This window comes from Ictidomys tridecemlineatus, chromosome 15, assembly GCF_052094955.1.
Source record: "Ictidomys tridecemlineatus isolate mIctTri1 chromosome 15, mIctTri1.hap1, whole genome shotgun sequence".
Lineage (NCBI taxonomy): Eukaryota > Metazoa > Chordata > Mammalia > Rodentia > Sciuridae > Ictidomys > Ictidomys tridecemlineatus.
The window spans coordinates 48,957,349-48,982,528 of record NC_135491.1 but is presented as its reverse complement, the minus strand read 5'-3'; the positions used below and the strand labels follow the sequence as shown (position 1 = coordinate 48,982,528).

The following is a 25,180-nucleotide window of genomic DNA, read 5'->3' as shown; positions in this document are numbered from 1 at the left end:
TGGTTTTCCTCTGCCACACACCCCTACCATGTGCTGCCTCATCACCAGATCACCCCCCAAAAAGAGGACAATGGATCCTGGACTAAAATCTCTAAAGTGAGTCAAATAAACCTTTTCTTTTTATAAGTTGACTATGTCAGGCATTTGTTATATAATGGAAAGATGACTAACCCATTCTTCTTGGTTAAACTCATAGGGAGAGAGCATTGCTGGATTGTATGATATATGCACGTTTAACATTAGAGAAAACTGCCAAATGGTTTTCCAAAGAGGATGTAACATTTTATACTACTATGCATAGTGTCTGAGAGTTCTACTTAGTTCCACATCCTCATCCATACTTGGTATTCAGTCTTCTTAATTTTAGCCATCCAATGACTGTATAGTGATAGCACACTATCATACTCATTAATAGGCTTATTTTATTTTATCACCTTCCTTAAAATAGGCTTATTTTAAAGGAAATTTTTATTTAATTACTGTAAATGAAACTCTAGAATAACTTCCCATTGAAAAATCAATGGGGAAAAAAATCCATGCCTGGTGAAGGCTCTGAGCTGAGCCTTGCTTGCTCTGTTTAAGGAGGATGATTAGTTTACTCTCCCTTTGGGAAAACATGGGGCTAGCACCATCCATGGCTGGGCTTCTTACTCTACAGAACTATGAGCTCTTGAAAGGCAGGATCTGGGGTGTTTCCTTTTTACAGACCCATTGCACATGGTCTGGTACACACTGCATGAGCTCAACAGATGTTTGATAGAATGGATGGATGGAAGGGTGGGTGGGTGGTTGCATGAGAGCAGCTGAACAGCATGTGGGGTCATTCGGCTATTGTGCACCCACTCCTCCATCTGGGATGGCCTTGGAGAAGCGTGGTAAAGGTCTTTTCATCTCCTTTCATGAGCTTCCATTTGGCTTGCTGTAGACCAGATGTCTCCAGTTGACTTTACCTTAAGCTGATGTATCATCCTGGGCAGAGGACCCATGTTGCCTTGTTGCTGGAAAATCTCCTGGGAAACTTGTTTCAATATTCTTGTGCCTCATTCTTGGGTAGATTCTATTCTGATTTGATAGGTCTCAGCTCAAGAGTTACATTTTTGAGTCTCCCAGGTTCTCCTAATGGACAGCCAGATTGAAGAGCCACCATAGGTGGGAACAGCAACATGACATCTCAGGATGCAGTGATAATTAATGTGGGGTTAACACTGTAGCCTTACCAGCTAGGGACAGTGCAAATCAGCAAGGACAATTCTGAGCACTTATTAAATCACCCCAGGTCAGGTCAGCAGAGGTACCTGGGGAGGGACCCTTTGCCAGATTGCTGGGCACATAATAGCACTCTTTCATCCAACATTTGCAACCCCTGGGATGTTGAGCTCAATGAAAAGAGAATGTGTGGGAATACCTGTAAAGGAAAAGGTACAAAACTATAGAGTCTGCATACCTGAGGAAAAACAACACTTCATTTGACAATGATACCTAGACGAGTGGGAAGTGAGAGGTCTCTTTGGAAACAGAAGAGAGCTAACACAGCCCTTCTTGCTGGTAGGCTGAGCCACAGGAGACAGTGAAACCTTTAGCAGAATGAATCCTTTAACTTATTAAAATCAGAAAACTTGCTCCAAAAAAATTGAAACAAAACATTGATAGAGTTTTTTGGAGAGGATTTCACTTTACCCTAAGATATAAATGATTGGGTCCCACTATACTGACCCAAATAGGGGTAGATTCAGTTATTTTTAAAAGAGAGAGTGTAGCAAACAAGGAAAATCAATATTGCTCCAATTCCAGAGCTATGCCTATCAGAATCAGTGGAGGAGCCGGGAACAGAACAGGAAAGGAACACCTTTCCTTTGTCACTTTGGCTGCGAAAGAATCGCGTGAATGTCAAACATATGCTGATCAGCAACACTGGTTTGGGCTCAGCAGTTTCCCTCTTCTTGTTTTATTTTGAGCTCTTGGGTAAGGATCAATGCGATCTTTTTGTGTTGCAAACTACAAAAAACAAAAACAAAAACAAAACAAAAACAAAAAAACCCCAAACAACTGCCACACTTAATTCTTGTTCTCCCTTTGCTGCAATCGGTATTGTACCAAAATAAAACCCCAAAGAACAAGCTTTATTTCAGTTAATATTCTGGGTCAGTGTCACATGAAGTTTGCAGATGGAAAGTGTATATCTACTGAAGTCTGTGCAGAATGGTCCAGGTTGTGGGAAAAAATGGTGGCAGGGGATGGGCAGCCTTGTAGGGGACACGCTGGTCGCCTGATTCCTTAGACTTGAATATTGCGAATGTCCTCTACCAAGGGTGAAAATGGTTACTGGCTGTATAAAAACAGCTTGCAGATATGCTTTGTTTGGCTGAATAAAGAGGATCTACAATCCTATTTTTCAAATTAATAAGTGCAGCAGATGCTATTAGTGTGCTGTCTAAGTCATCTTTACTAGGAGGACACGCCCTCACCTGAGTGCTGTGGGTGTTGGCTGCACCTTTATCTGGAGCATCACCCCATCCTGATGGGAGCTGCTTCACCTGCCCTGAGCTGCCTGGCAGGTTACATCTTCCTCCCGTTAAGGCCTGCCATGTGAGCAAAGGACTGGCAGGTGGGGGTGGTGCTCCTGAGGGTCCAGCCTCCTTGTCCAAGTGGAGGAACTCTGTGAGGCAATCCACTCTTCAGAGCTCCCCACGGGATCAGGCAGAGGTTGGACTTGTTAGGAAATCATGTCTCCTCCAGCTCCCCCTGCCTTCTCTTGCTTCCCTTACTCTCCTACAGTTTCTCCTGAGAGCCCTCCCCTGACAAGTCACCTGGAGGGCTATCAGCTCAGGCCCTGCCTTGAATGTCAAACATATGCTGATCAGCAACACTGGTTTGGGCTCAGCAGTTTCCCTCTTCGTGTTTTATTTATAGCAGTATATGACTCCAAAGATGAGGGACTCAGAAGCTTATAATTCAGGGTTCAAGTACTCCAACAGTGAGACATGCAGATTGCATGGTGGGCCAGAGCAAGGTGAGGGCTCACGGGGCCTGGGTTTGAGTTCTGGTTTCTCCACTTGTACCCTATGTGACCTGGGTACTATGTTAGTGATACATCCTTCCTCATCTGCTTGTTGCAAGACTTAGTTCATGTAAAAACAACAACAACAACAACAACAACAAAAAAAACACTCAGCATGGTGCCTGGGTCATGGCCAATGTCAAATGAAGGTGGGCTGTTCTTGTCCTTGGGGTTGGTAGGGATTGCAGTCATTTTTGGAATTCAAACAAGGAGAAGGGAAGTTCAATAAGCTTTCCAATTCCTATGAGCATAACTCTTTGTTGGCCACCTGTGCTAAGGTGGAGTTGGTGAAAGACAGCTGAGTAGCTGAAATTCAAGTTACTCAGACCTGAGGGGATGAAAACCACATTTCTGAAGGTTCTCAGAAAAAACTGCAATGGAAGCTTCTAGAACAGTGGTCCTTGCTGTTGGCTGTCCACTGGGATCATGAGTGGAGCCTCAAGAAAGATGGGTGCATGGGACCCAACCACAGAGGTCCTGGTTCACATAGCATCCGTCCGTTTCAAATATGACATGATTCCAAGGTGCCCTCAAGCCTGAGAAGCAGTGGCCAGAAGATGGTGGTGAGAAGGCCACAAGGAAAATGGTGATAAGCAAGTGTGCCGAGGAGGAGTGCTCAGTAAGTGCCTGCAGCCAACGTATTCGTCACTCACTCCCCACCAGGTACTATCAAGCACTTTTAAAGCACATTATCACCTTAACAATCCACATCTCCAGTGACAAATCTGGGGCTCAGAGAGCAAATCAGTGGCTGAGCCAAGTTAGACTGACACCAAAGCTCACACTCTTAGCAACTGTGCTGGACTCTACCTGGTCAACTCTACCTGGACTCTACCTGGTGGCGGCTCTCCTGGGTTGCTTCGTGCACATGGCAGCATCTCATAAATCAGGCCACTTCGTAGCAAAAGCACCAGGGACCCACAACACAAGGAATGTGCGATGCATCCTCTAGAGCCTTTCCTTGAAGAGGGATCCATCCCAATTACAGAGTCTGGATGTGACAAGACACTGTGGCCCTTGCCTTGAAGGGATTTCCCAGGAGCGCTGCTGTCAGGCAGAGGACTGTGGCCAGAATCTACCTCAAGGCTCTCGGGTGGGATTTCTGTGTGAAATGGCCACTTCTACAAAGCTCCAGAAGGTGTCCCCACAGCTACATGCTCTTGGAGAGGCCACCAGGCAGCTAGGCTTGTGAAATCGCCCTTCTAATCTGATCAGCTTCAAAGCTCTTGAGAAATACTTTCAAAACAGGGTGGGTTAAAAAGTCAATTTCTTTTAATGTCTGGCCTCCCATAGATGTAGTTTGCTTTGAGGGAATTTTAATTAATATGAACTTGTAGATAAATCCAACAGATTCTTTACGAATCACATCACTAAGCGAACCCACCGACAACCCTGACTCAAAGGGTTCCGATGGGCACGGATGCTTTCCTCAGAAGCCAGTTTAGCTCCCGGGGAGTCTCTAAATGGCTTATGTTAAAGACAGTGGGGGGAATGCTTTAAAGAGAAATAATCTGTAATAAAGTGACTATATTTCTTCTATAAAAGCAGATATAAAAGCAGAACAAAAATTTTCATAACACTCAAAGTTGAAATGAGTTACCTCATTTATCTATGGAGTAACTGATCTGCTATCTCAGGAAACTGGACTAAAGTGAATTGCAAATAGAATCGGACCACACAGACCACAATATGATGATGATTTTCAAGTTCAATATAAAGGGTCTAAAGTCCTATCCACTCTGTAGGTCGCCCTGTGCTTTGCCTTGAGTCACTTACAGGTGGACCACGAAGTTCTGTTTGAGAGGTGGCTTACAGCTCTCTCATTAGCCTCTGAGGCTGATCTGACCTCCTGGTCAGATAAACTAGCTAACCTATCACAGCAAGAGCGGAGATTCTTGGTGGTTGGTCTATAGGAGGCCTGGAGGTCCCTGAGGAGGGTCCCTCAGACAGCCTACTGTTGTCACAGGGGACTTCAACTTACTAATAATCACTGCATATTTATAACAGGGGTGATGAGATATCAACATTCATTTTATTATTAAACTAAACACATGTTACGGGAACTTTTGCATCCATCATGAGATTTCTCACTAAAATGGGAGAGGGGTCAAGGAACATGTGGAGTAAGAAAGGGGCCTCCTAGGCCAATGAAATCATCACTGACCTTGAGGAGAAGCAGTTCCAGTTAAGCCAGGGGTCAAAAGCCAGCTCAAATTGGGTTGGGGAGTTAGCAGAGGTTTTCTTAAGAGTGGCCTGCTACAGTGCTGGTGATTAACAGAGCAAGAGGACTGAGACAGTGCATTTGTGCTGAAGTTATAAGGACAGGCAGCATGACCCTATCAGGAGAGAGAGGAGATACTGATAGAAGCAGACAGGAAGTTTGCAAACTAGTAAGATGCTATTTTCTGTCAAAACATTCATACATTTTACAAAAAAAAAAAAAAAAGTGAAGGGCTCATCTTCCTCTTGAATCAGAGGGAAAGAAATGAGCTGATGAAAGCCCAGCAGAAAGAAGCCATCTCTGGCCTGGGGTGCAGCCAGGGGAGGCCAGAGGGAAGAGCTGCCCAGCTCAGTGTGGGAGGAATCCTGCAGGGAGGCTCCTGGGCAGGACAAGGGTGGGGAGAGCGGGAGGAAGGGTCAATCCAGGAAGAGCTGCTGGAGGAAGGAAGCCAGAACCCAGAAAGGCTGGGAGGAGGGGCCAGGGGAATGTCCCCATCAGCTTTGCCAGTTGCTTTCCAGAGCCACTGTGTCTAAACTCCCATCAGCAGCGTCAGAGCTGCTATTCCTCCTGTCCCTAACAGCACTTGGTACCATCATCTAATTTTATCCCATCTGGTGGGTATGTAATCGTGTCTGGTGGTTGTTTTAATTTCCACTTTCAAGATTACTAATGAGGTGGAACATCTCTTTATTCTTTATTGGTCACTCATATTTCTTCTTCTGTGACACAACTGTGCATCATGTTCTCTCATTTTTAAATTCAATTATGTCTTTTCTTTCAAAGGAGCTCTTTATATACTATGCACACTAATCATTTGAAGATAATGCATATGCTAAAAATTCCTCTTGGTTTGTGACTCCTCTTTTCACCCTCTTTCTGGTATCTTTTGATGAATAAAAGCTCTCCGAGTTAATGCAGAAGTTATGAATAGTTTCATTGTGGTTTTGTGCTTTTTTTGTGTCTTATTTAAGAGATTCTTCCTTACTCAGAAATTGTCAGCACGTTATCCTACATTTTCTCCAAATTAAAAAAAATTTGACTTTCATATTTATATCTTTAACCCACATGGAATTAATTATTTTGTATAGTTCAAGTTTAGGGATCCGTTCGGGCCCTGTTCTGTATAGAAAATGGACTATTCCTAGATCACTTACTGAATTGGCCATCCTATCTCCTTCCTTTAACATTTTCAATTTTTGTCAGGTTTCTATATGTTGCGGGTTGGTTTCTGGGTTCTTGGTTCTATTTTTTTGTTTTGTTTGCCTACCTGTGCACAAATGCACTTTTAACATTATAGTTGTACATTTTGGAGGGGTTCGGCTCATCTCATCCCTTTCTTCTTTCATATAAATTTCAGGATCAACCTGTCAAGATTTTGATTGGAATTACATTGAAGCTATAAATCATTTTGAGAAAAAATGACATTTTTACTAAATTGAGTCTTTTACAATCAGTGAAAAAAGTTGTCCCACTATTTATTAAGGTGTTTTTTTAGGGGCTTGATGAAAGTATTTTACGTATGAATGTTTGTTTTTTGGTCAGATATATCCCTAAGTACTTCTTTTTTTTTTATTGCATTATATCTCTTATTTTTTGCTATACAGAAATGCAATAGATTTTTATAACTTTAATTTTTTGGGGCTGAGGATCAACTCCAGGGCTTTGCACATGCTAGGCAAGCGCTCTGCTACTGTGCTTGATCCTCCCTAACCCTGATTTTTTTAAAACTTAATATCAATCCATCCTCCTTACTGAATCATTTTACTAGTTCTAATAATTTGTAGATTATTTGGGGTTTTCTATATAGATAATCATGATATGATAGCTTCAGTTTCAACCCTCAAGTAACTCAGAATACAACTATATTTGGGGGTAGTTAATATTAAGAGGTAATTAAGTTCCAATGAGGCCATCAGAGTGGACCCTAATCCAGTATGTGTGGATCCAGGGAGAAGATGCTTCTCTACAGCCAAGATATGGGCCTGGAACAGATCCTGCTGCCTAGCCCTTGGAAGACGCCAGCCCTGCCACACCTTGGTCTCGGGCTCCCAGCCTTCTGAGCTGTGAGAAAACAAAATTTTGTGATTTAAGCCATTGAATCTGTGAGGCCTTGTCATGGCATCCTGAGCAAATGAATCCAAACACTCAGACTCCTTAGGAACTTTTCTGTGAGAAATCTGGCAGCCCATCCATGCCTTAAAATGTGAAAAAAAAATATATATATGTTTTTGTATTTTGGACCATCATATTACTGGAAATGATGCTCCCTCTCTTGAAAAATTCTTTCTTCTCAATTATGTGGCTGCTTTCTACTGATTCTCTTACCATGTCTTTTTTCTTGGCCTCCTTGGCTGAGTCCTCTAATTTTGCCTACCCTTTAAATAGAAGTTCCATTCTTAATCCTCTTCTTAGAATCACAGAATGTTAACACGAGAAACCACAGTATCCTGACACCCCTAACTCCTCCTCTGCAAAGTGAAAAGGACCGGGACCCAGGAAGCCAAGACCTCACAGCCACTCAACGTCTCCCATGTCCTCACTGGACCAAGCAGGACTCAGATCTTCATCCTCATTGCTGTCACTTTCTGAGCCTTTCAGAAGATCTTAAACGAACAGGTGGGGCTCAGGGCCACGGGCTATCATGTGACAGGAGGAGCTAAGTTGTACCATGGGGACTTGAAGATCTATGTAAAAAATAATCGAATGCATCCCTGAAGTCCTGTTTGCTGGGGACGATTTCTATTGTTAATCTGGTGTCACACGGCACCTTCCTACACACCATGCCTCATGCCGAAAGAGCCCGAGTTTCTATTTTCTACATTGATTCTTACTCTGGGGAGGGGGAGTGGCAGCTATTTGTGGTGCTTTAGCGTGATCTTTTCCAGTCATAGACCCTTGTTCTCCATCTACCGCCAGTCTTAGACTGTCCCCCCCCAACCATCACCTACCTAGTTCTTTCCGCCAAAACACAGGCACCAACCTTGATGCACCCATTCCTAACCCACCTCCAGCTCCTTGAGAAGTCCCACCCATTCCTCCTCTACAATACCTCCCACCTGGCCATAAACCACAACAAATTTCTTAAGTTAACAAGGTCCTTGGGGGTCCAGAGCCTTGTAAATTCAGCCCAACTTCAGGATCATCACTACTTGTTGATTTCTCCTTCACAATCTTCCTGAAGTGAGCTCAAGGGCTGGGCCAGCTTGCTTGTTCTTGCTCAGGCTCACATGATTCTTAACGAGGCCAATATGGTTTTCTTCCAGTGTTGGGAAGTTCAAAATGATGGGATTAAAAGTGAGGTTCTACAGTAATTCTCTGGTCAACACTGTGGTTGACCCACATGAAAATCCAGAAGGAATTCAAGGTACTTCCCACCTCTGTGTGGGGCCTCACTTTGGAAGCTCAGGGAGGTAGCGGGGCCATGTAGTCTGCCTCTCTATTTCTCAGCTCACAGCACATGTTTTATTCATACATGTTCTTTCAGAGCCTTTGATGGTGACTAGGGATGAGAATATACAAGATAACTGGAGAAATACTTAGACCACCACCACCACATCACCACAAGCTTTAGTACCATCTTTGACTATTTATTATGTAATGGACATTTAATTTGACAACTCTGTGAAAAGCACACATGTTCTGGTGTCTGTGTTTCCAACAACTTCAACAACCTGCATTAATAACCATGGTGGGCAGAAAATGGCACTCCAAAGATGTCCATGTCCGCATGCCCAGAACCCGTGAATATGTTAACTTATGTGGCAGAGTTTTTGACAGATGTGATTAAGTTAAGAGAATTTGGATGGGACATTATCCTGGACTGTTCAGGGAGGCCCAGTGTAATCAAAGGGTCCTTAAAAGTGGCAAAGGCAGGCAGAAGAAGAGAGTCAGAGAAAGACAGGATGACAGAAGAAGGGTCAGACAGATGCTACGTTGCTGGCTCTGAGGCTGAGGAATGTTGATAGCCCCCCAAATGCCAGCAAGAGAAGGGATTCTCTCAAGTCTTCAGAAAGGAAGGCAACCCTGGCTACGCCCTCATCTCGGCCCAGTGGAGCTCATTCTGGACTTCCCACCTTGAGAACTGTAAGATGGTGAGCTTGTACTGCTTTGAGCCACTAACTGTGATAATTTGCTATGACAGAAAACGAACACAACTGACTTGCTCTGAGAGTTAATCATGTGCCCAGTATTTTGTGTGTAGGAGCCCAGGATTGTCAGTGCCCAGAGTGTGGTAGATGAAATAATGACAGGACTTTTCCTGGGAGTTGAGAGTCAGGCAAAGACTTACTGACGCAATTTTTAATTTAGTGTGTGCCCCAGCCCTCCATTCATACGTTGAAGCCCTAATCCCCAGCACCCTGGTCTTCCCAGGTCGGCCTTTGGGAGATAACGGGGTTTAGATGAGGTCATGAGGGTGGGGTCCTCATGATGGGATAAGTGCCCTTAGGAGAAAAGACAACCGTGTGCTTTCTCTTTCTTTGCTATGTGAGCACAAGGTGAGAAGCAGACAGCCCTCGCCAGAACCTGATCATGCTGATGCCCATACCCCAGACTTGCAGCCTTCAGAAATGAGAAAATAAATGCCTATTGTTTAAGCCACCCTGTCTATGATATTTTGTTATGGTAGCTTGTGCTGGTGCTGACTAATATAGTGTGTGCTAGTGTAGGAATTTCTTTCAACACTGCTTTGTAAGCTTAAATAGACTTAATGTAACTCAAATAGTAATTCAGGATTAGCCAACTCAGCCCCCGCCCCCATGGGTTCCTAGAGAAAGCCCAGGAACCGCGGGGAGGAAGAGAGGAGGAGGGAGGACTCCTCTGTCCCCTCTTTCACTCAGCATCTCTGCTCTCAGGTGATTGACATAAAGAAGGGTTCTGCTGTAGAGTCTGAACATGCCAAGTGAAATAATATGCAGGTGTATAAATTATACTTATTTAAAGACATTTACTCTATAGCAAACTTTAATAAATCATGTCACAAATATTATATTTAATTATAGTTATATTCTACATGCACTTCAAGCCTAATTAAATAAATGGTGCTCTTGAGAAGCAAAATAACCCCTTAGATCTTAGGTCTTGTGTGTCGCCCCTCCCTTCAGTTAGACATTGTTAGTTCCCTTGTGGCAAGGAACCAAGCTGTAGGAATGATACCCAGAGGAAAAGCAATTCAGCCTCTGTGGCGTGAGGCAGAACTTGAATTTCTAAACCTGTTAAGAGCAGGATGGTGCCAGAGATTCATGCCCTACTGAGTGGGTACAGGGGGCTTTCCCTAGAGCTCCTCCTACCCACTTCCAAGGATGGGAAGGGGGCAGTGGCACTGCGGGCAGGATGCAAGGCAAGGCTATAGCCCCACGGTGACGCTCTACCCAGGCCATGGCTGCAACTCTAGAACCTGTGGCCTTACTGTGATGGCATCACAGTGAGGAGAGAGCCAAGGGGATGAGGAAGCTGGCTCTGCTGCCAACGTGCTCCCCGGGGGCCCGATGTGGTACAAGAGCTGAAGGGACACCCAAGGTTTCTGACTCTGTACAGTCAGGTCAAGGAAATCCTCAGTTCCTGCCTGAAGGAACCACCTGCCTTTCACAGTCAGTTGGGGTGTGGTTGTCACTAAAAAGTGACACACTCTTAGCACAGGAGGCTCCGCTTCTTGGAGCTCTCAGCCACCGAGCCAGGGGCTCAGGATCAGGCTGCGAACCTCCATTTCTCCACTGGGCACTTGGCCTGCCAGGGCAGCAGGGGTCTCCTTATTCTGCTAGGGCCAACTGACCAAGTTCTTCCCCACCCCAGGAGACCCTGTGAGCATCCCTCCAGATTTCTCCACTGTGCAATATTTGAAATATGGAGAAGCAGAGGGCAGCGTGTTTTTAAATTGTGTCTTGAACTAGCTGTGGGTTTTTATGAGTCTGTTGTTTCACATCTAGTTCAGAAGTTCTTCATGGGCAAAGACTGCTTCCTACTCCCTCTCTCCTTCCCTCTTTTCTTCCTGTCCTTTGGGCTTATTCTGGATATTTCTCTGTCTCCCTTCCCCTACTTGTAAAGTCACAACAATAATAGTTTTCTAAATAATTGCTGTGTACAAGGCCTGGGGAAGATGAAACAAGGCCATCTTTGGAAATGCCTAGTGCATACCAAGGGTTTATCTGTCTACCTTGTGCCCCATGAATAGTTTCCATGCTTATCTCTGTTGGTTCCTCAACTCCCATAGACCAGGATGGGTCTCAGTTATCTCTGTCAACCCCACAGCACCAAGCACAAGGTCTGGATAGAGTATTCACAGAAGGTTCATTTAAGCAAAAAATGGGCAGATAGTAATAAAACAGACAAATGTGCTATGATTTGTCAGAAGGCAATGGTTAAGGTGGAGGCTTTGCAGTCAGTGCAGAAATGGTTTGGGAGCCATTGTGTGGGCTCAGGCTTTGGGACCTTAGTTTCAAAGGGGGATGCTGCTCACCCACACTCTCTAGAGTTAGAGTGGTGCTGGGCACGTGGTATGCACTCAGTTATTGTTATTGCTGATGGTTAACTGCAGAGCTTTCCTCTCATTGCTCCCAGTGTCTCCATATTGAGGATTTGGCATTGCCCAGCTATCTACAGAAAAGACTTCCTGCTTGAGAGATTTTTCTTTGTGCTCTGGAAAGCAGTTAAAAGAGCTTTTCTCATAATAAAGATGTGAATTCGTTCGTACTGTACTGGTGGTCTTGGCCTAAGGCCTCAAAGGCAGGCATGCTACCTTTCATACCAAAGATCAAAACTGCAGAACCAGGAAATATAAGGCACCTGCACAGCTGGTGCTCAGGGCTCCACGGTGTCAGGGCTGTGCTGGGAGTGAAGTCTCATCATGGGATGCTTCTCCAGTGTCTGAGGGATAGAGCAGGTTTGTCAAGTCTCTGGGATACTGCTAAGGGGGTCTTGCCCCTCAAATAACCTTCTAAGCAGCTTAAACCCATTTCATAATCAGGGGCCCAACTCTTTGGCTTAGGACTAGAGAGGGAGATACCATGGGCCTTTATCAGTCACTATGGTGGGCATCTTTGTTCTTGCTGTCTGGCATCCATCCTCTCTTTCTCTGGTCAGGTACCTTCCCTGTCCCACCAGGAGCCAGCCTGTCTCTAACTTTCATAGGGCTAACACTGATTTCCCTAGGTCAAAGCTGAGAGGCACAGGAGTCCATCAGAGCCAATGAGCTACAGCAAACCGTTCACCAAGACTTTCCAAAAGAGTCTCTACCTCTTCTCTAGACTTAGCATATGGAGAGCTGGAGCTGCTGAGTCACCCTGAACTATGTGTGCAGGACCTGGCTGAGAATAGAGCCAGCATGGCAGAGGGCAGAGCCAAGAGGCAGTGGAGGAGACACCACGTGCAGGTGACATAGTCCTAGCCTTGGATTAAGCTGTGCCTGAAGCGGAAACCCAGACTTCTCAGTTACATGAATCAACAATTCTGCTTTTCTGTTAGAATCAGGCTCATAATTGCTTACAACAAAAAGATTCCTTATTTTACAGCTATAAAGTGAACCTAGTTCACTAGGACCTGTGAATGCGACCTTGTATGGCAGAAGGGACATTATAGATGAGACTACAGGAAGGCTCCAGAGAAGTGGAGATTGTCCTGGACTCTCTTGGTGAGCCCACCGATAAAAATAACAGATGTCCTTAACAGAAAGAAGCAGAGGATGACAACACTCCAGAGAATGGAAGAGAGACAATGTAAGATCAGAAGACTTCAGGCTTTGGGCTTTGAAGATGGAGAAGAGGCCATGGGTCAAGGAATGTAGTAACTCTAGGAGTTGGAAAAGGCAAGAAGAGGGATTTTCCCTAGAGCTTCGGAGGGAGCACTGGTGGTGGCCCTGTGAATACCTGGCAGCAGTCCAGTAAGACGGGTTACATACTTCTGACCTACAGAAATGGAAGAGATGGGAGATGGGGTAGTTCCTGTTCCTACTGGGCTCATTCTTTGGGCTGTAAAATCCATCTTCCTGGCCATGGCCAGCTTTTGGCCTAGTATAAGAAAGGGATTATTCTATATTTTGTCAAAAGGAAGGGGAGTCTGGGTTGCTCATCTTGGTGTCCAAACACTCTGTAGTTCTAATACTTTAGGATTCTGCAACTCTCATTCTCATTTTTGGAATGAAGGAGAGGACAGGCTCCCTGGAGAACCTAGAAAGAGCTTCCAATTTGGGATCTTTCAGCATATCCTGGGGGCAGCTGAACTTCATAGTCACACCTCACCTAATCCCGACAACTCTTAGGTTTCCACAGTGTCCACAGAGAATGGAGGTGAGTAAACCAGGGGCACAAGGTCACGTGGCTAGGAGGACAGAGCTCGGATTTCAACTTTCTAGGTCCGACTCCACAGCCCAGGATCTCAACTCCCACGAACATATCACCCGTTAGAAAAGTTCCACTAGCAGAGCAACAGACCTAGGGATGATGAAGATACTGACTGAAGTTCCAGGGAATGAGGGTCCCTCCACCCTCCCCGCAGCCCTGCCACCTCTTCTCCCAATCAACACAGGCAACTGGTGCTCATCATAGAAAAATCACTGTGGAAGCAAGCTCCTTTGTTGCAGGGTTTGGCTCCCTTAGGCCTTCATATTTAATTTATTTATACTTTGATTTGGAAATGAGGAGCTGAAGCAGTCTGTGGAGATTTCTTGGGCCTCGTGTTCTGAGTTGTAGCACCTTCTTGGCGTTGCGGCTCTGAGACTAGGTAGAGAAGCCAGCCCAGCTAGGGCTCCCTGAGGGCTGGGCCTCCCGTCAGGCCTCTTAAAGATAAAGGCTGGTTCAATTCCAGGCATTTCCTTGTGCTCCTCTCTTACAAAGGTGCTGTGAAGCATCATGTTCTGGTCAAGCTTCCCAGCTGCACTGAAGAGATGGATCTCCTGGGGGCTCAGTCCTGTAGTGACAGCTCCAGCAGCAGGCACAGCCAGCCCTCACTGTTCAAGCCAGTGTCCTCATCACATGTGCATATGTGAGGGGGACCCACAGTCATCCGAGCACAGCCAGTCTAGAATCCTATCTTGGATGTGAACCAACATGGATCAGCAGGTCTTTAAGGCTCTCCCCCTTCTGAGTACTTACTTAGCATGCTTGTCCATTTTACTACGTTCTCTGCTCTTATATGTGATATGAGGGCCAATGGGAAAAATGTACTCAAAGGTGCTTTAAATGAGTCAGAATGGCCTGCAAAATCACATACACACGTGCACAGATATGCACAGATGTGCACACACACACACACACACACACACACACACGACAGGTATATGTGTTGTGACAGGAGTACTCAGAATGCCTAGGCATCCTTTCACCTGCCTAATAGAAGAAAAATAAACCTCTCTCTTATGCTTTTTTTTTTTTAAACTGACTGTAAGGCTTAGAAGATTTCTAATTGTTAAAAAAAAAAAAAAGGTTAGCGTTGCTATAGCTGATAAAAGTGACCTTCTGCCAGTGTTTTTCTGATAGTCTACATGGGAGGAGTCTGGAGGGCAGGTGCCAGAAAATTGACAGAAAAGAATCTTAAACTGGTTATGAAGCCACCCCTTTCTTTTCTTTCTATAAATTCCCAGAAAGGAGCAGTTGATAAACTAAAAAATACTCTGGGAGGATCTAGTCTGTTCTAAGGATGGTGGTAGGCTCTGGGGCTCTGGGACTCCGGGGGTGACGGGACAGATGTGCTCCTGTCCTTACAGGAGTTAAGAGCCCTCTGGGAAGATGGACATTGAGCAGTAAATACAGGTGTGAGTGATACACATTTCCAAGGAGGTGAGGCTGCCAATGCCCGGGGCTGGGGGTCTGGCCTGGGCAAGGCCTCAGAGAAGCTTCCCTGGGGGAAGGATGTGGAAGCTGAGACTTGAAGGGGAAGCAGGAGGTGTCTGGGTGGGAGTGGGGAAGAGCTTCTTCCAGAAGGCGCAGTTGGACAGAAACAACACTGGGTGGGACAGAGGCTGGCATGTTAGATGAACAGAAAGAAGAAGAATGTGGCGTGTGGTGAGGAGAGAGCCAAGTGGGAAGGAACCTGAGAGGAACTCAGGCACCAGCGCCTGCAAAGCCTGGTGGAATAGCATGCTGTTTTGTACCCGATTTTAAGAAGCCTGGGTACTCATTAAAGACTTAAATCAGGGCAGCCACATGCTTGTCACTTAATGTTTATGTGGAACACATTGGCCATGAATCACCTGGGAGGCATCCAACAGAAGACTTTGGGAATGTAGTGGACTTGGAACTCTAGCATGGGGTGGAGGTTAGATACACATTTGGAAGCCTCAGGAAGAGACTGACTAAAGCTATGGGGGCCAGTCAATCACTTGGAAGAGAAGAGGCCTAGTCCTGTGACTTCGGTGCAGTTGTTACTGACAGAGAGCTGAGAGGGAGAAGTCAAATGGATAAGAGGAAAAGCAGAGAAGATGGCATTCTACAAGTCAAGAAAGGAATGTGTGGGTCAACTGTGCTGAATGCTGCTGAGAGTTATCTTGTTGAAAAAACCCCCCCAAAACCTGACTCTTACTCTCTTGATTACAAGACTCACCACTGCCTCCAATAAACAGTCTAAGTTCCTCTTGGAATTCCAGGGCTCTCGCACAGTACTGCTAACACACCTCCTCTCCACACTCCTCTCCCATGACGTCTTCCAGACAAGGGAGTCTGAGGTCCCACCGTGTGAATGGCGCTCTCTGGTGGCACTGTGGTTAGGTACCTGGAATTTGCTCTCTAGCATCCATTCTCTTGTCTGTCAGTGTTGGTTAGAGATCTACTCCCTTACACCTGCTGCAGTCTCAGTGCTCCAGGGTCACCATCTGTAGCCCCTGGTGTGGAGCACGTGGCCAGGACTACAAGGATTAGTGCATCACCCTTCCAAACAGGGGTGGGGACAGGAAATGTGATTAAGTTGGTCTGATCGAAGTGAATCGCCTAGAAGTTCTGGGACAAATTACTTATGTTCTTTCTAGTGGTTCAGGGTTTGGAAAGACATGGCCCTAGGAGTGCCGGCAGTCATTTGGTGTCTATGAGAGGACAGTGAGTCTGAGAATGAGATCAACCACCCACCAAAGCAAGGAGAGCTGAGAGACAGAGAACCTGGCTCTGATGATGATATTGTCAGAATGTGTTTTAGGCCAGGCCAGAAGCCCCGATGAAGCTGGGCTTTTGAGTTTGGGAATCAATGACTCTCTCCTTTTAATTTTCACTTAGGGTCAGGTTTTCTGTGATTTGTAACAAAGTGAATCCATGAATTCTATATAACATGTACCTGCTGTTCTGTTCCTTAGAATGCTTTCCTTCCTCTCTGAAATATGTGACCATGACTCCTAAGCACACCCTTTACTGACTCTGCTGGGCAGGGTCACCATCTTTCTCAGAGCCTGGCATTGCAATGGGTCTACCATGGTCTCCACATCTGCTTCCCTCACTAGCCTCAGGACAGGGATCATGTGTTGTTCACCTTTACATCCCTGATGCCTTACACAATATTAGTCCATAAGAGCTACTTATCAAATATTTTCTAAGTGACTCTCTGAGTGAATGAACAAGTGAATTATAAGCAGAGACTCAATATTAAGAGATAGGAAGATACTGAAGAAAAGAAAAATAGTTTCTTAAATCGGTGGAAAAAAACAAGTATATCATCTTTAGTACTGGCCAAGTAAACTTCAAAATATCATTATTTTAATTATGGAAATGGTCTCTCAAAAAATGAAAAAAATAAATAAAGGATCTTCTTGCTCCCAGATGTAATAAACTCATTTAGCAGTGTTACATCAGAATAATTTCATGAAATCTGATATTTGAAGTGCATTAGGTCAGGTTGGCTGATTTTTTTTCCATAATTATTTTAAATGTTTGCCATCTACAAAATTTCATTCCAACCCTAAACAGTCTGTGGCATTTAATGAGCAGGCTCAGATGCTCAGGCCCAGGACTGGCTGCCAGCTTCAATGCTACAGTGGGTCATCATTAGATGTCTACGGAAGACATCCAGAGTAAGCCGGCGTTACCGTGGTAACAAGCACAGGAAAGTAAAGGAAGACTGTCATATATGAGATGAGGATTATGTACAGGAAACACTGACAAGCCACCAAGGATACAGTACAGAATCTCCTCAGTTAGGAATAGCCAAGCAACATCCACATGCAAAACAGTGAGCTGTCAAAAAAAATACAATATGGAAATATATGAAGCCCATCAGTCCTGGTTCCCAACTAAGAAGAAAAGCAAGACTCACCACCTTCCATTATTTTATGACCCTGTATGTGTCTACACATATAACAACTAGGAACCAGAACAGAAATCCACTGAAATATTCAGAACAGGCCAATTGGAGCTCAGTGGGGGCACATACTTAATGTATGGTCCTACTCAATCTATATTTTGTGTTTGAAATGCTTATGACAATTCTAAAGGCAAACAAACACACAATTAGAACTATATCAAATGAAAAAGATATAAGGAAAAAGCAAAGGAAAATATCTACAGAGCAAAAAGGCAACCTATAGAGTGGAAAAAAATATTTACAAACTATAAACCTGGCAAGGGGTTAATCTCCAAAAAAATATGTAAGGAACTCCTACAACTCAATAGCAAACTCAAATCCAAACCCAAATCTAAAAAACTAATTACCCAATTAAAAAAAAAAACCTAAGAACTGAAATAGACATTTCTTTAAGGAAGATATGTACACAGACAATAGGTATACATTAAGAAATGCAGTGTCACTAATCATCAGGAAAATGCAAATCAAAAACACAATGAGCTATACCTCATACCTGTTAGGGTGGTATTATCCACTGGGGGAAAAAAAAGAAGATACTTGTACACTAGTGTATACTATTGCTGGGAGGCAAAAGAAGGAAGTCACTAGGGAAAATGGTATAGAGCTTTCTCAAAAAAATAAAAATATAACATAAGATCCTGCAACTCCCCTCTGGATATTTATGCAAAAGAACAGAAATCAGGATCTCAAAGAGATATTCACACTCGCCTGTTTATTATAGCAATACTCACAATAGCCAAGATGTTGAAACAACCTAAATGCCCATCAACAAACACATGAACACATGAAATGTGGAATTTAGAAACAATAGGATAGAATATCATTCAGTCTTTAAAGTGAAGAAATTTCTGCAATATATGGCAATAGGGGTAAACCTAGAGGATGTCATGTTCGGAGAAATAAGCCAGTTCCACAAAGGCAGATACTGAATGATTCCACTTATTTGAGTTATTTAAAATAGTCAAATCCATAAATGAAAGAGTGCAAGAATGATGGTTGCAGAGGCTGAAGGGAGAGGAAAATGGGCCTCAATAAGCAGAAGGCTTCAGTTAAGCAAGAGAAATAAGTTCTATAGATCTTCTGCATAACGTTGTACCTACAAGTGAATAAAACTGTATTGTACACTTAAAATGTGTTAAGGGGTAGATCTCATGTTAAGTGTTCTTATCCCAACCAAATAATAAGTTTAAAAAAACTCTATACAGACTTTATTTTTAGTGATGAATTTCTCATGATCTAACCACTAGACTCAAATGAAAACAGGCATATGGATATTGCTTTGCTAATATGGCGGTGACTGGGGCCTTCAAAGATGTCGTATCTGCTTTTCCTGTTTGGAAATCTAGGATGAACCCTGACATCAGACTCTTTGACACTTCTTTCAGTAATCAGTTGTCAGAGCTAAAAATGTCCATGAAAGACCAGTATGAAGAACACAGGAAACCCAGTGTGGAGCCTGAAAGAGAAAGTGAACCGACAGTAGAGGTCTGGGATTTCTGTACCTTATCTTATTTTCCTCATCGTCCACAAGGAAGAACCAGCGGAACTTCACAACCAAGGGGCTGCAGTTGGTGACTGTAATGTAGCGGATGACCTCCGTGTCATTCAGGATACAGCCAAAATCCACCTCCATGGTCTCGAAGCTGAGGTTGGGGTAATGCACTTCTCCACGCAGGTTCAGGCTGTCCACCTGAGGGTGTTCCATATACCTAATTGCCAGCACTTCTTCTGCAACCCAGTTGTTGAAATCATTTCTGTAGGTGGGGTCGAATTTGACCAGCAGATGTTTTTCTTCATCAATGTCCAGTGTAATAGGCTACAATCAAGATAACGGGGAATTACCAACTTTTATACTATGAATTTCCAATATAATACATGAAACAACCAAGGTCATTTATATATTTGTATATTTATACAGATCTACACATACATACATATTAGTGTTTACATACACACACACACAGAGTATGTAATTAAACAGCCAGTTCTATGGTTCCCTCCAAAACTCATGTTGAGATTTGATTGCCACTGGGGCAGTTCCAGGAGTACCTAGTGGGTGGAGTTCAGTTCATGGGAGTGGAGCACTCAGTATAGATTAATACCTTTCTTGCAGGGGAGAGTCCTGCTGTCCCAGGATTGGATCCATTACTGGGAGAGTGCACTGTGATAAAGTGAGGTTGCCTCTTGAATCCTCTCTTCCACACACACCTGCTTGCCCTTCTGCTTAGCACCAGGAATTGAAGCAACACAGTGCCCTCATGGGTATCTTGCATTTGGACTCCCCAGATTCCAGAGCAGTGTGCCCAAATAAATGCAATAAATTTTTATTCTTTATCAATCACCCACTTTCACCTAATTCTGTTATACCAATGGAACACAGACTAAGACAGCTAGTTACATACCTGCACATACACATTAGTTAAAAATGAAAGCAGAGAAAATTTGGAGAGGGATTATTTGGAGGAAAAGATTTTGATAAGAGTTGTGGGATTATAAGAATTGAGGGATTGTAAAAGGCCAAGTCTGCAAAGAATAACTATTGTGAAATATTCTTAATTGAAAATAAATTCGATTGTGAAATGCTCTTCCTAGACAAGTGGGAAAGTTCTTTGCTTAAGAAATTTTAAAAAGGCCTTTGAAAGGATTTGAGTGGAGGCTCTGTACAGAGTGACCCAGAAACTGTCAGATTAGCTAATTTAATTCCCTTCCAATGTCTGCAATCCTGACTCTTAAGCACAGTGTTATCCACTGTCCGATGTTTTCTATTCAATACTAGTTTTCTATTCTGTATTGGAGAAGCACAGAGTTTGATTGGTAGGTTTTATTTTTCTTTTCTCTTTTTGATTCAGATCTCCAAGTGTTCCTTAATGTTCCTGTCTGCAGTAACACTTTCCCACAGAAAGGCTGGCCCAGAGTTGGCTTTTTCAAGGTATTGCTCAATTTCCACATTTAATTGTCACAAGAACCACTTCATGATATGGCATCAAGGGCCCAAGGCATTGGGAAGAATGAACGTGTCCGGAACCCCTCACCTCTCCACTGGGCTCAAATGGTTCAGGTACTTAACTGTGCACTTTAGTGACAAGATTAGATGGTTTCTAATTGATAAAGTCAATCATCTGATCCGACAATGAGAGAGAGGCCCAATCCCAAATGAAAGTCACACTGGACACCTGTCCTTTGATTTTACCACTGACGCACATGGCTAAGCACACTTTTGAACCCATCCTTGTAAACTGTGACATCTATACACTTGGTAATGTAATAATGTTCAGTGTTTAAATATCTTTTGAAGTTGGAAACTAAAAGTTTTTACCCAATGGAATGATTTTGTTGTTTTATAGAAACATCTGCAAAATTTACATTTTATATATAAAAAACAAAAATTAAATTAGAAATTCATCCAAAAGTTCACCATATATTGTTTCTCAGAGTTAATATTTGGTAAACGTTAATCCATACACGACATATGAATAAAAGAATTTTATACAAATGGCATTATACTGTGATATTTTTATTAAAAATATATGTTTGAATTTAAAAAAAACGAAATATCTTTTTCTTATTCAAGGAATATTAATTTCCAAGATTAAGGACTCCAGAACCAAACTGCTTGCATCCAAATCCAGATCCTGCTACTTACTAGCTGTGTAGGCAAAGTATTGGGTCTTAGTTTCTCTATGTGTAAGACAGGGGTAACAATAGTACCCACCACTTTTTAAGAGGATAGGATGAGTCAATACAGATGTGAGGTGATTCAGGTATAATGCAAATGATATGTAACTTTTAGTTATTACTATTACCCTTTTACAATCAAGAAAAAGATGGCTCAATGTTAAGCAGTTTTTATTGACTCCTGGATATAAAAGGGGACGGAATCAGCATACTTATGCTTTGCCTAACTCAATTTTTTTTTTTTTTTGGTTACATTGAGTTTTAAAAAGCTGGGGTTGAAAACCTTCTGCCCTCAAATGCCAGCTGCCCAAGTTGTGTAATTTCAGTTAAATGGACTGAGTGCTTCCTATCAGTCTTCCTCACAGTTTTTTTTTTTAAATCATCCCTCAAGACCTTATTTAATTCTTCTGGATGGTTGTGTTTCATTGGCAAATTGTTTCTTCATCAAATTGGCTATTCATCAATATGAATGCTTGTTTGATGATTCCTTGCATCCTGAGAGTGCCTGTTTGTTGAGTATTCTTAAAGGATTCTCTTAACTCATGGGCAAAACTTTCCCTCAAAATTCTTCAGTCATTGCTTCATTGTCATTTTGCATTGAGTTATTGAAGTCTGAGGTTAGTATAAAATATCTCTTTGATGTGTTGTTTTCTGTTTTGATGCCACAGAATTCCTTGGTTACCAATGAGTCCTGTGACTCTATTAAGATATTTTTCACTCTTGAATGTTCTATGTTATTTTGCCCCAGGCATTGGTTTTAAAAATCTTTAAAACACATTTCAGTTATATTTTGAATAAGAACAATGAAAAGGAAATCATTGCTCTACCTTTACCCTCCTGTGAGATGACTAAGCTTACAAATGTCTTGTCTATCTTGGTAGACATATTCTAGGGACATAAAAATCACATTTACATGTTTCCTCTTATCTTTTACAATATGAGAATATATTAGGTACACTGTTCTGTATTTTACTTCTCTCACTGGGAGAGAAGGGAGCTTCCTCATTCTTTCTAGTAGCTGCATTTAATTCCATCATATAATTCTGCCGTCACTTAGTTAGCTAATCTCCCGCTGAAGGACGTTGGCTCCTAACCTTTTATCTTTATGATCAATGTTGCAATAAATAAATACATGTCATCTCATATGTTGTGTCTGTAGTGTACATTCCTAAGTGTGGAATTACCAGATCAAAGGCATGGACATTTAAAATCTTGACACCTACTGCCATATTACCGTCCAGGGTACACTGCCCCACACTATATGAGAACGTCTCTTTCCACATGCTTTCCCTAACGCTGAGTACTACCCAAGTTTTGTTCTTTTCCAATCTGATGGGTTATAAATGTATTTATATGAATAAGGATGAATAAAGGTGAGCATATTTTTACATGCTTAAAAGTCATTTTAGAGGGACTAGGGCTGTAGTTCAGTGGTAGAGTGCTTGCCTAGCATGTTTGAGGCCCTGAGTTCAATCCTTAGCACCACATACAAACAAAACAAATAAAGGTATAAAAAAATACAACATTATTAAAAAATATTTTTTTAGAAAAGTCATTTTAGAGCTGAGAACAGTGGTGCATGTCTGTAATCCCAGCAACTCGGTAGGCCAAGGCAGGAGGATTGAAAGTTCAAAGCCAGCCTTGGCAACTTAGTGAGGCTCTAATCAACTTTGTGAGACCCTATCTCAAATTAAAAAAATAAAAAAGGGCTAGGGAAGTGACTCATTTGTTAAACACCCCGGGGTTCAATCCCGAGTGCCAAAAAGAAAAAAAAAAGCCACTTTATTTTTCTTTCTGTGAATCCTATGCTCGTTTCCTTTGCCTATTTTTCTCATGAATTGTTGGTATTTTTTCTTATTGATTTGTGAAAGCTCTTTTTTTTAAAGTACACATGTGCTTTTATCAAGGTTATATGTACAAACAACATAAAAGGTGAAATTGTATTATAAGAAACTAGGTCCTGATCCACCCTGACATCTCAACAAGCCAGAGGCTCCAACTTATCAATTTTGTCATCAAGTTGGTCTCCTGAACAGTTTCCTTGGACAGAGAGGAGATGATCAGGCTGTGGGTATATACCCCAGATACCAAAATGGGGAATGAGGGGTCTTCCTCTGGGGTACCAACACTGACAACACCAGAGGCATGAGACTTCCTCAAACATTTCCATCAATTTCTTTTTTAAAATTTCATTCTTAATTGATTTTATTTTTAAATACATGACAGCAGAATGCATTTTAATTCTTATTACACATATAGAACACAATTTTTCATATCTCTGTTTGTATATAAAATATGATTCACACCAATTTGTGTCTTTATACATGTACTTTGGATAATGAAGTCCTTAGAATTCTACCATCATTGTTAACCCTTTCCCCATCTCTCCCCCTCCCACTCCTCTGCCCTATCTAGAGTTTGTCTATTCCTCCCATGCTCCCCCTCCCTACCCCACTATGAGTCAGTCACCTTATATCAGAGAAAATATTCGGCATTTGTCTTTTGGGATTGGCTTACTTCACTTAGCATTATCTTCTCTAACTCCAACCATCTACCTGCAAATGCCATGATTTTATTCTCTTTTATTGCCGAGTAACATTCCATTGTGTATATATTCCACATTTTTTTTATCTATTCATCCACTGAAGGGCATCTAGGTTGGTCCTACAGTTTAGCTATTGTGAATTGTGCTGCTTGAACCAAGAATCAATAAATGGGATGGACTCAAACTAAAAAGTTTCATCTCAGCAAAAGAAACAATCTTTGAGGTGAATAGAGAGCCTATATCTTAGGAGCAAACCCCTCACACATCAGATACAGCACTAATCTCTAGGGTATATAACGAACTCAAAAAGCTAAGCACCAAAAAATAAAAAAAAATAACCCAATCAATAAATGGGACAAGGACTTAAACAGACATTTCTCAGAAGAGGATATACAATCAATCAACAAATATATGAAAAAATGTTCATCATCTCTTAAAATTAGAGAAATTCAAATCAAAACTGCTCTAAGATATCATCTCACTCCAGTCAGAATGGCAGCTATTATGAAGACAAACAATAAGTGTTGGCAAGGATGTGGGGAAAAAGGCACACCCATACATTGCTGGTGGGACTGCAAATTGGTGCAGCCAATATGGAAAGCAGGATGGAGATTCCTTGGAAATCTGGGAATGGAACCACCATTTGACCCAGCTATCCCTCTCCTTGGTCTATACCCAAAGGACTTAAAAACAGCATAATACAGGGACACAGCCCCATCAATTTCTTAACAAAACAAAACAATGACTATTTTCATCTTTCGGGTAGAGGCCAGCTGTCCACACTTTCTGGGTGGTTCTGGTGCACACAGAGTCCCTCAAGTTTCTGCACAAGTGTTATGTTTTCTTCTCCTCTTGCTTAGGACTATTTCCTCTTTTCTGTCTCCTTCAGAGATGTTCGCTGGCTTTCCCCCTCATACTTGAACAGGACCCACTTATTCAAAGAATCCCTGGGGAGGAGCAGAGGAGGGTGCAGGGCAGCGCAGCTCACAGCCTGGCACGAGCACCTCTCACCAAACGCCTGTCCTCACTCTCCCTGAAGAGCCATCTCTCTGAGGTTGGCTGCCGCAAAATCTCCCAAACTCTCAAACTCCCTCTTCTGAGAGCTCCAGAGTGCCACCTGCTCTGCCTTGCTCCCCCATCCATTCTCCACCAGCTGTCTCCTGGGAGGGGAGGTGGAGCAAAATGGTGCGTGGGGGCTGTTTCCCCTTGGGTCCTCCTTTCCTACTGCTCTGCAGTGTCACTTGGCCATGGCCAACCATTCTCACTGGTGTCCTCCTGTCCAGCAAAGGACCCTGGGGACTGTCTTGAAGGGCTGTTTAGAGAATGCTACCTCTTGTCCCAGAGGTGGCAGCAGTGAGCTCACAGCCTCCTCCATCAGCCTGGTTTGGATTTCTCAGTGTATGGACCCAGG

General features: G+C 43.0%; 1 protein-coding gene across 8 annotated transcripts in view; it reads right to left on the bottom strand.

Moving 5' to 3' along the window:
• Positions 1-25,180, bottom strand: part of Hydin (HYDIN axonemal central pair apparatus protein) — a 358,781-nt gene that overhangs the window by 136,381 nt on the left and 197,220 nt on the right. For all 8 annotated transcript variants that reach the window (XR_013430979.1, XM_078032635.1, XM_078032636.1 and 5 more), the window contains one exon: positions 19,052-19,365. Coding sequence is in view for 7 of the 8 variants with exons in the window: in XM_078032635.1 (XP_077888761.1) it covers positions 19,052-19,365 (314 nt within the window). In the remaining variant the exon portion in view is untranslated. The remainder of the gene's footprint in view (positions 1-19,051; positions 19,366-25,180) is intronic.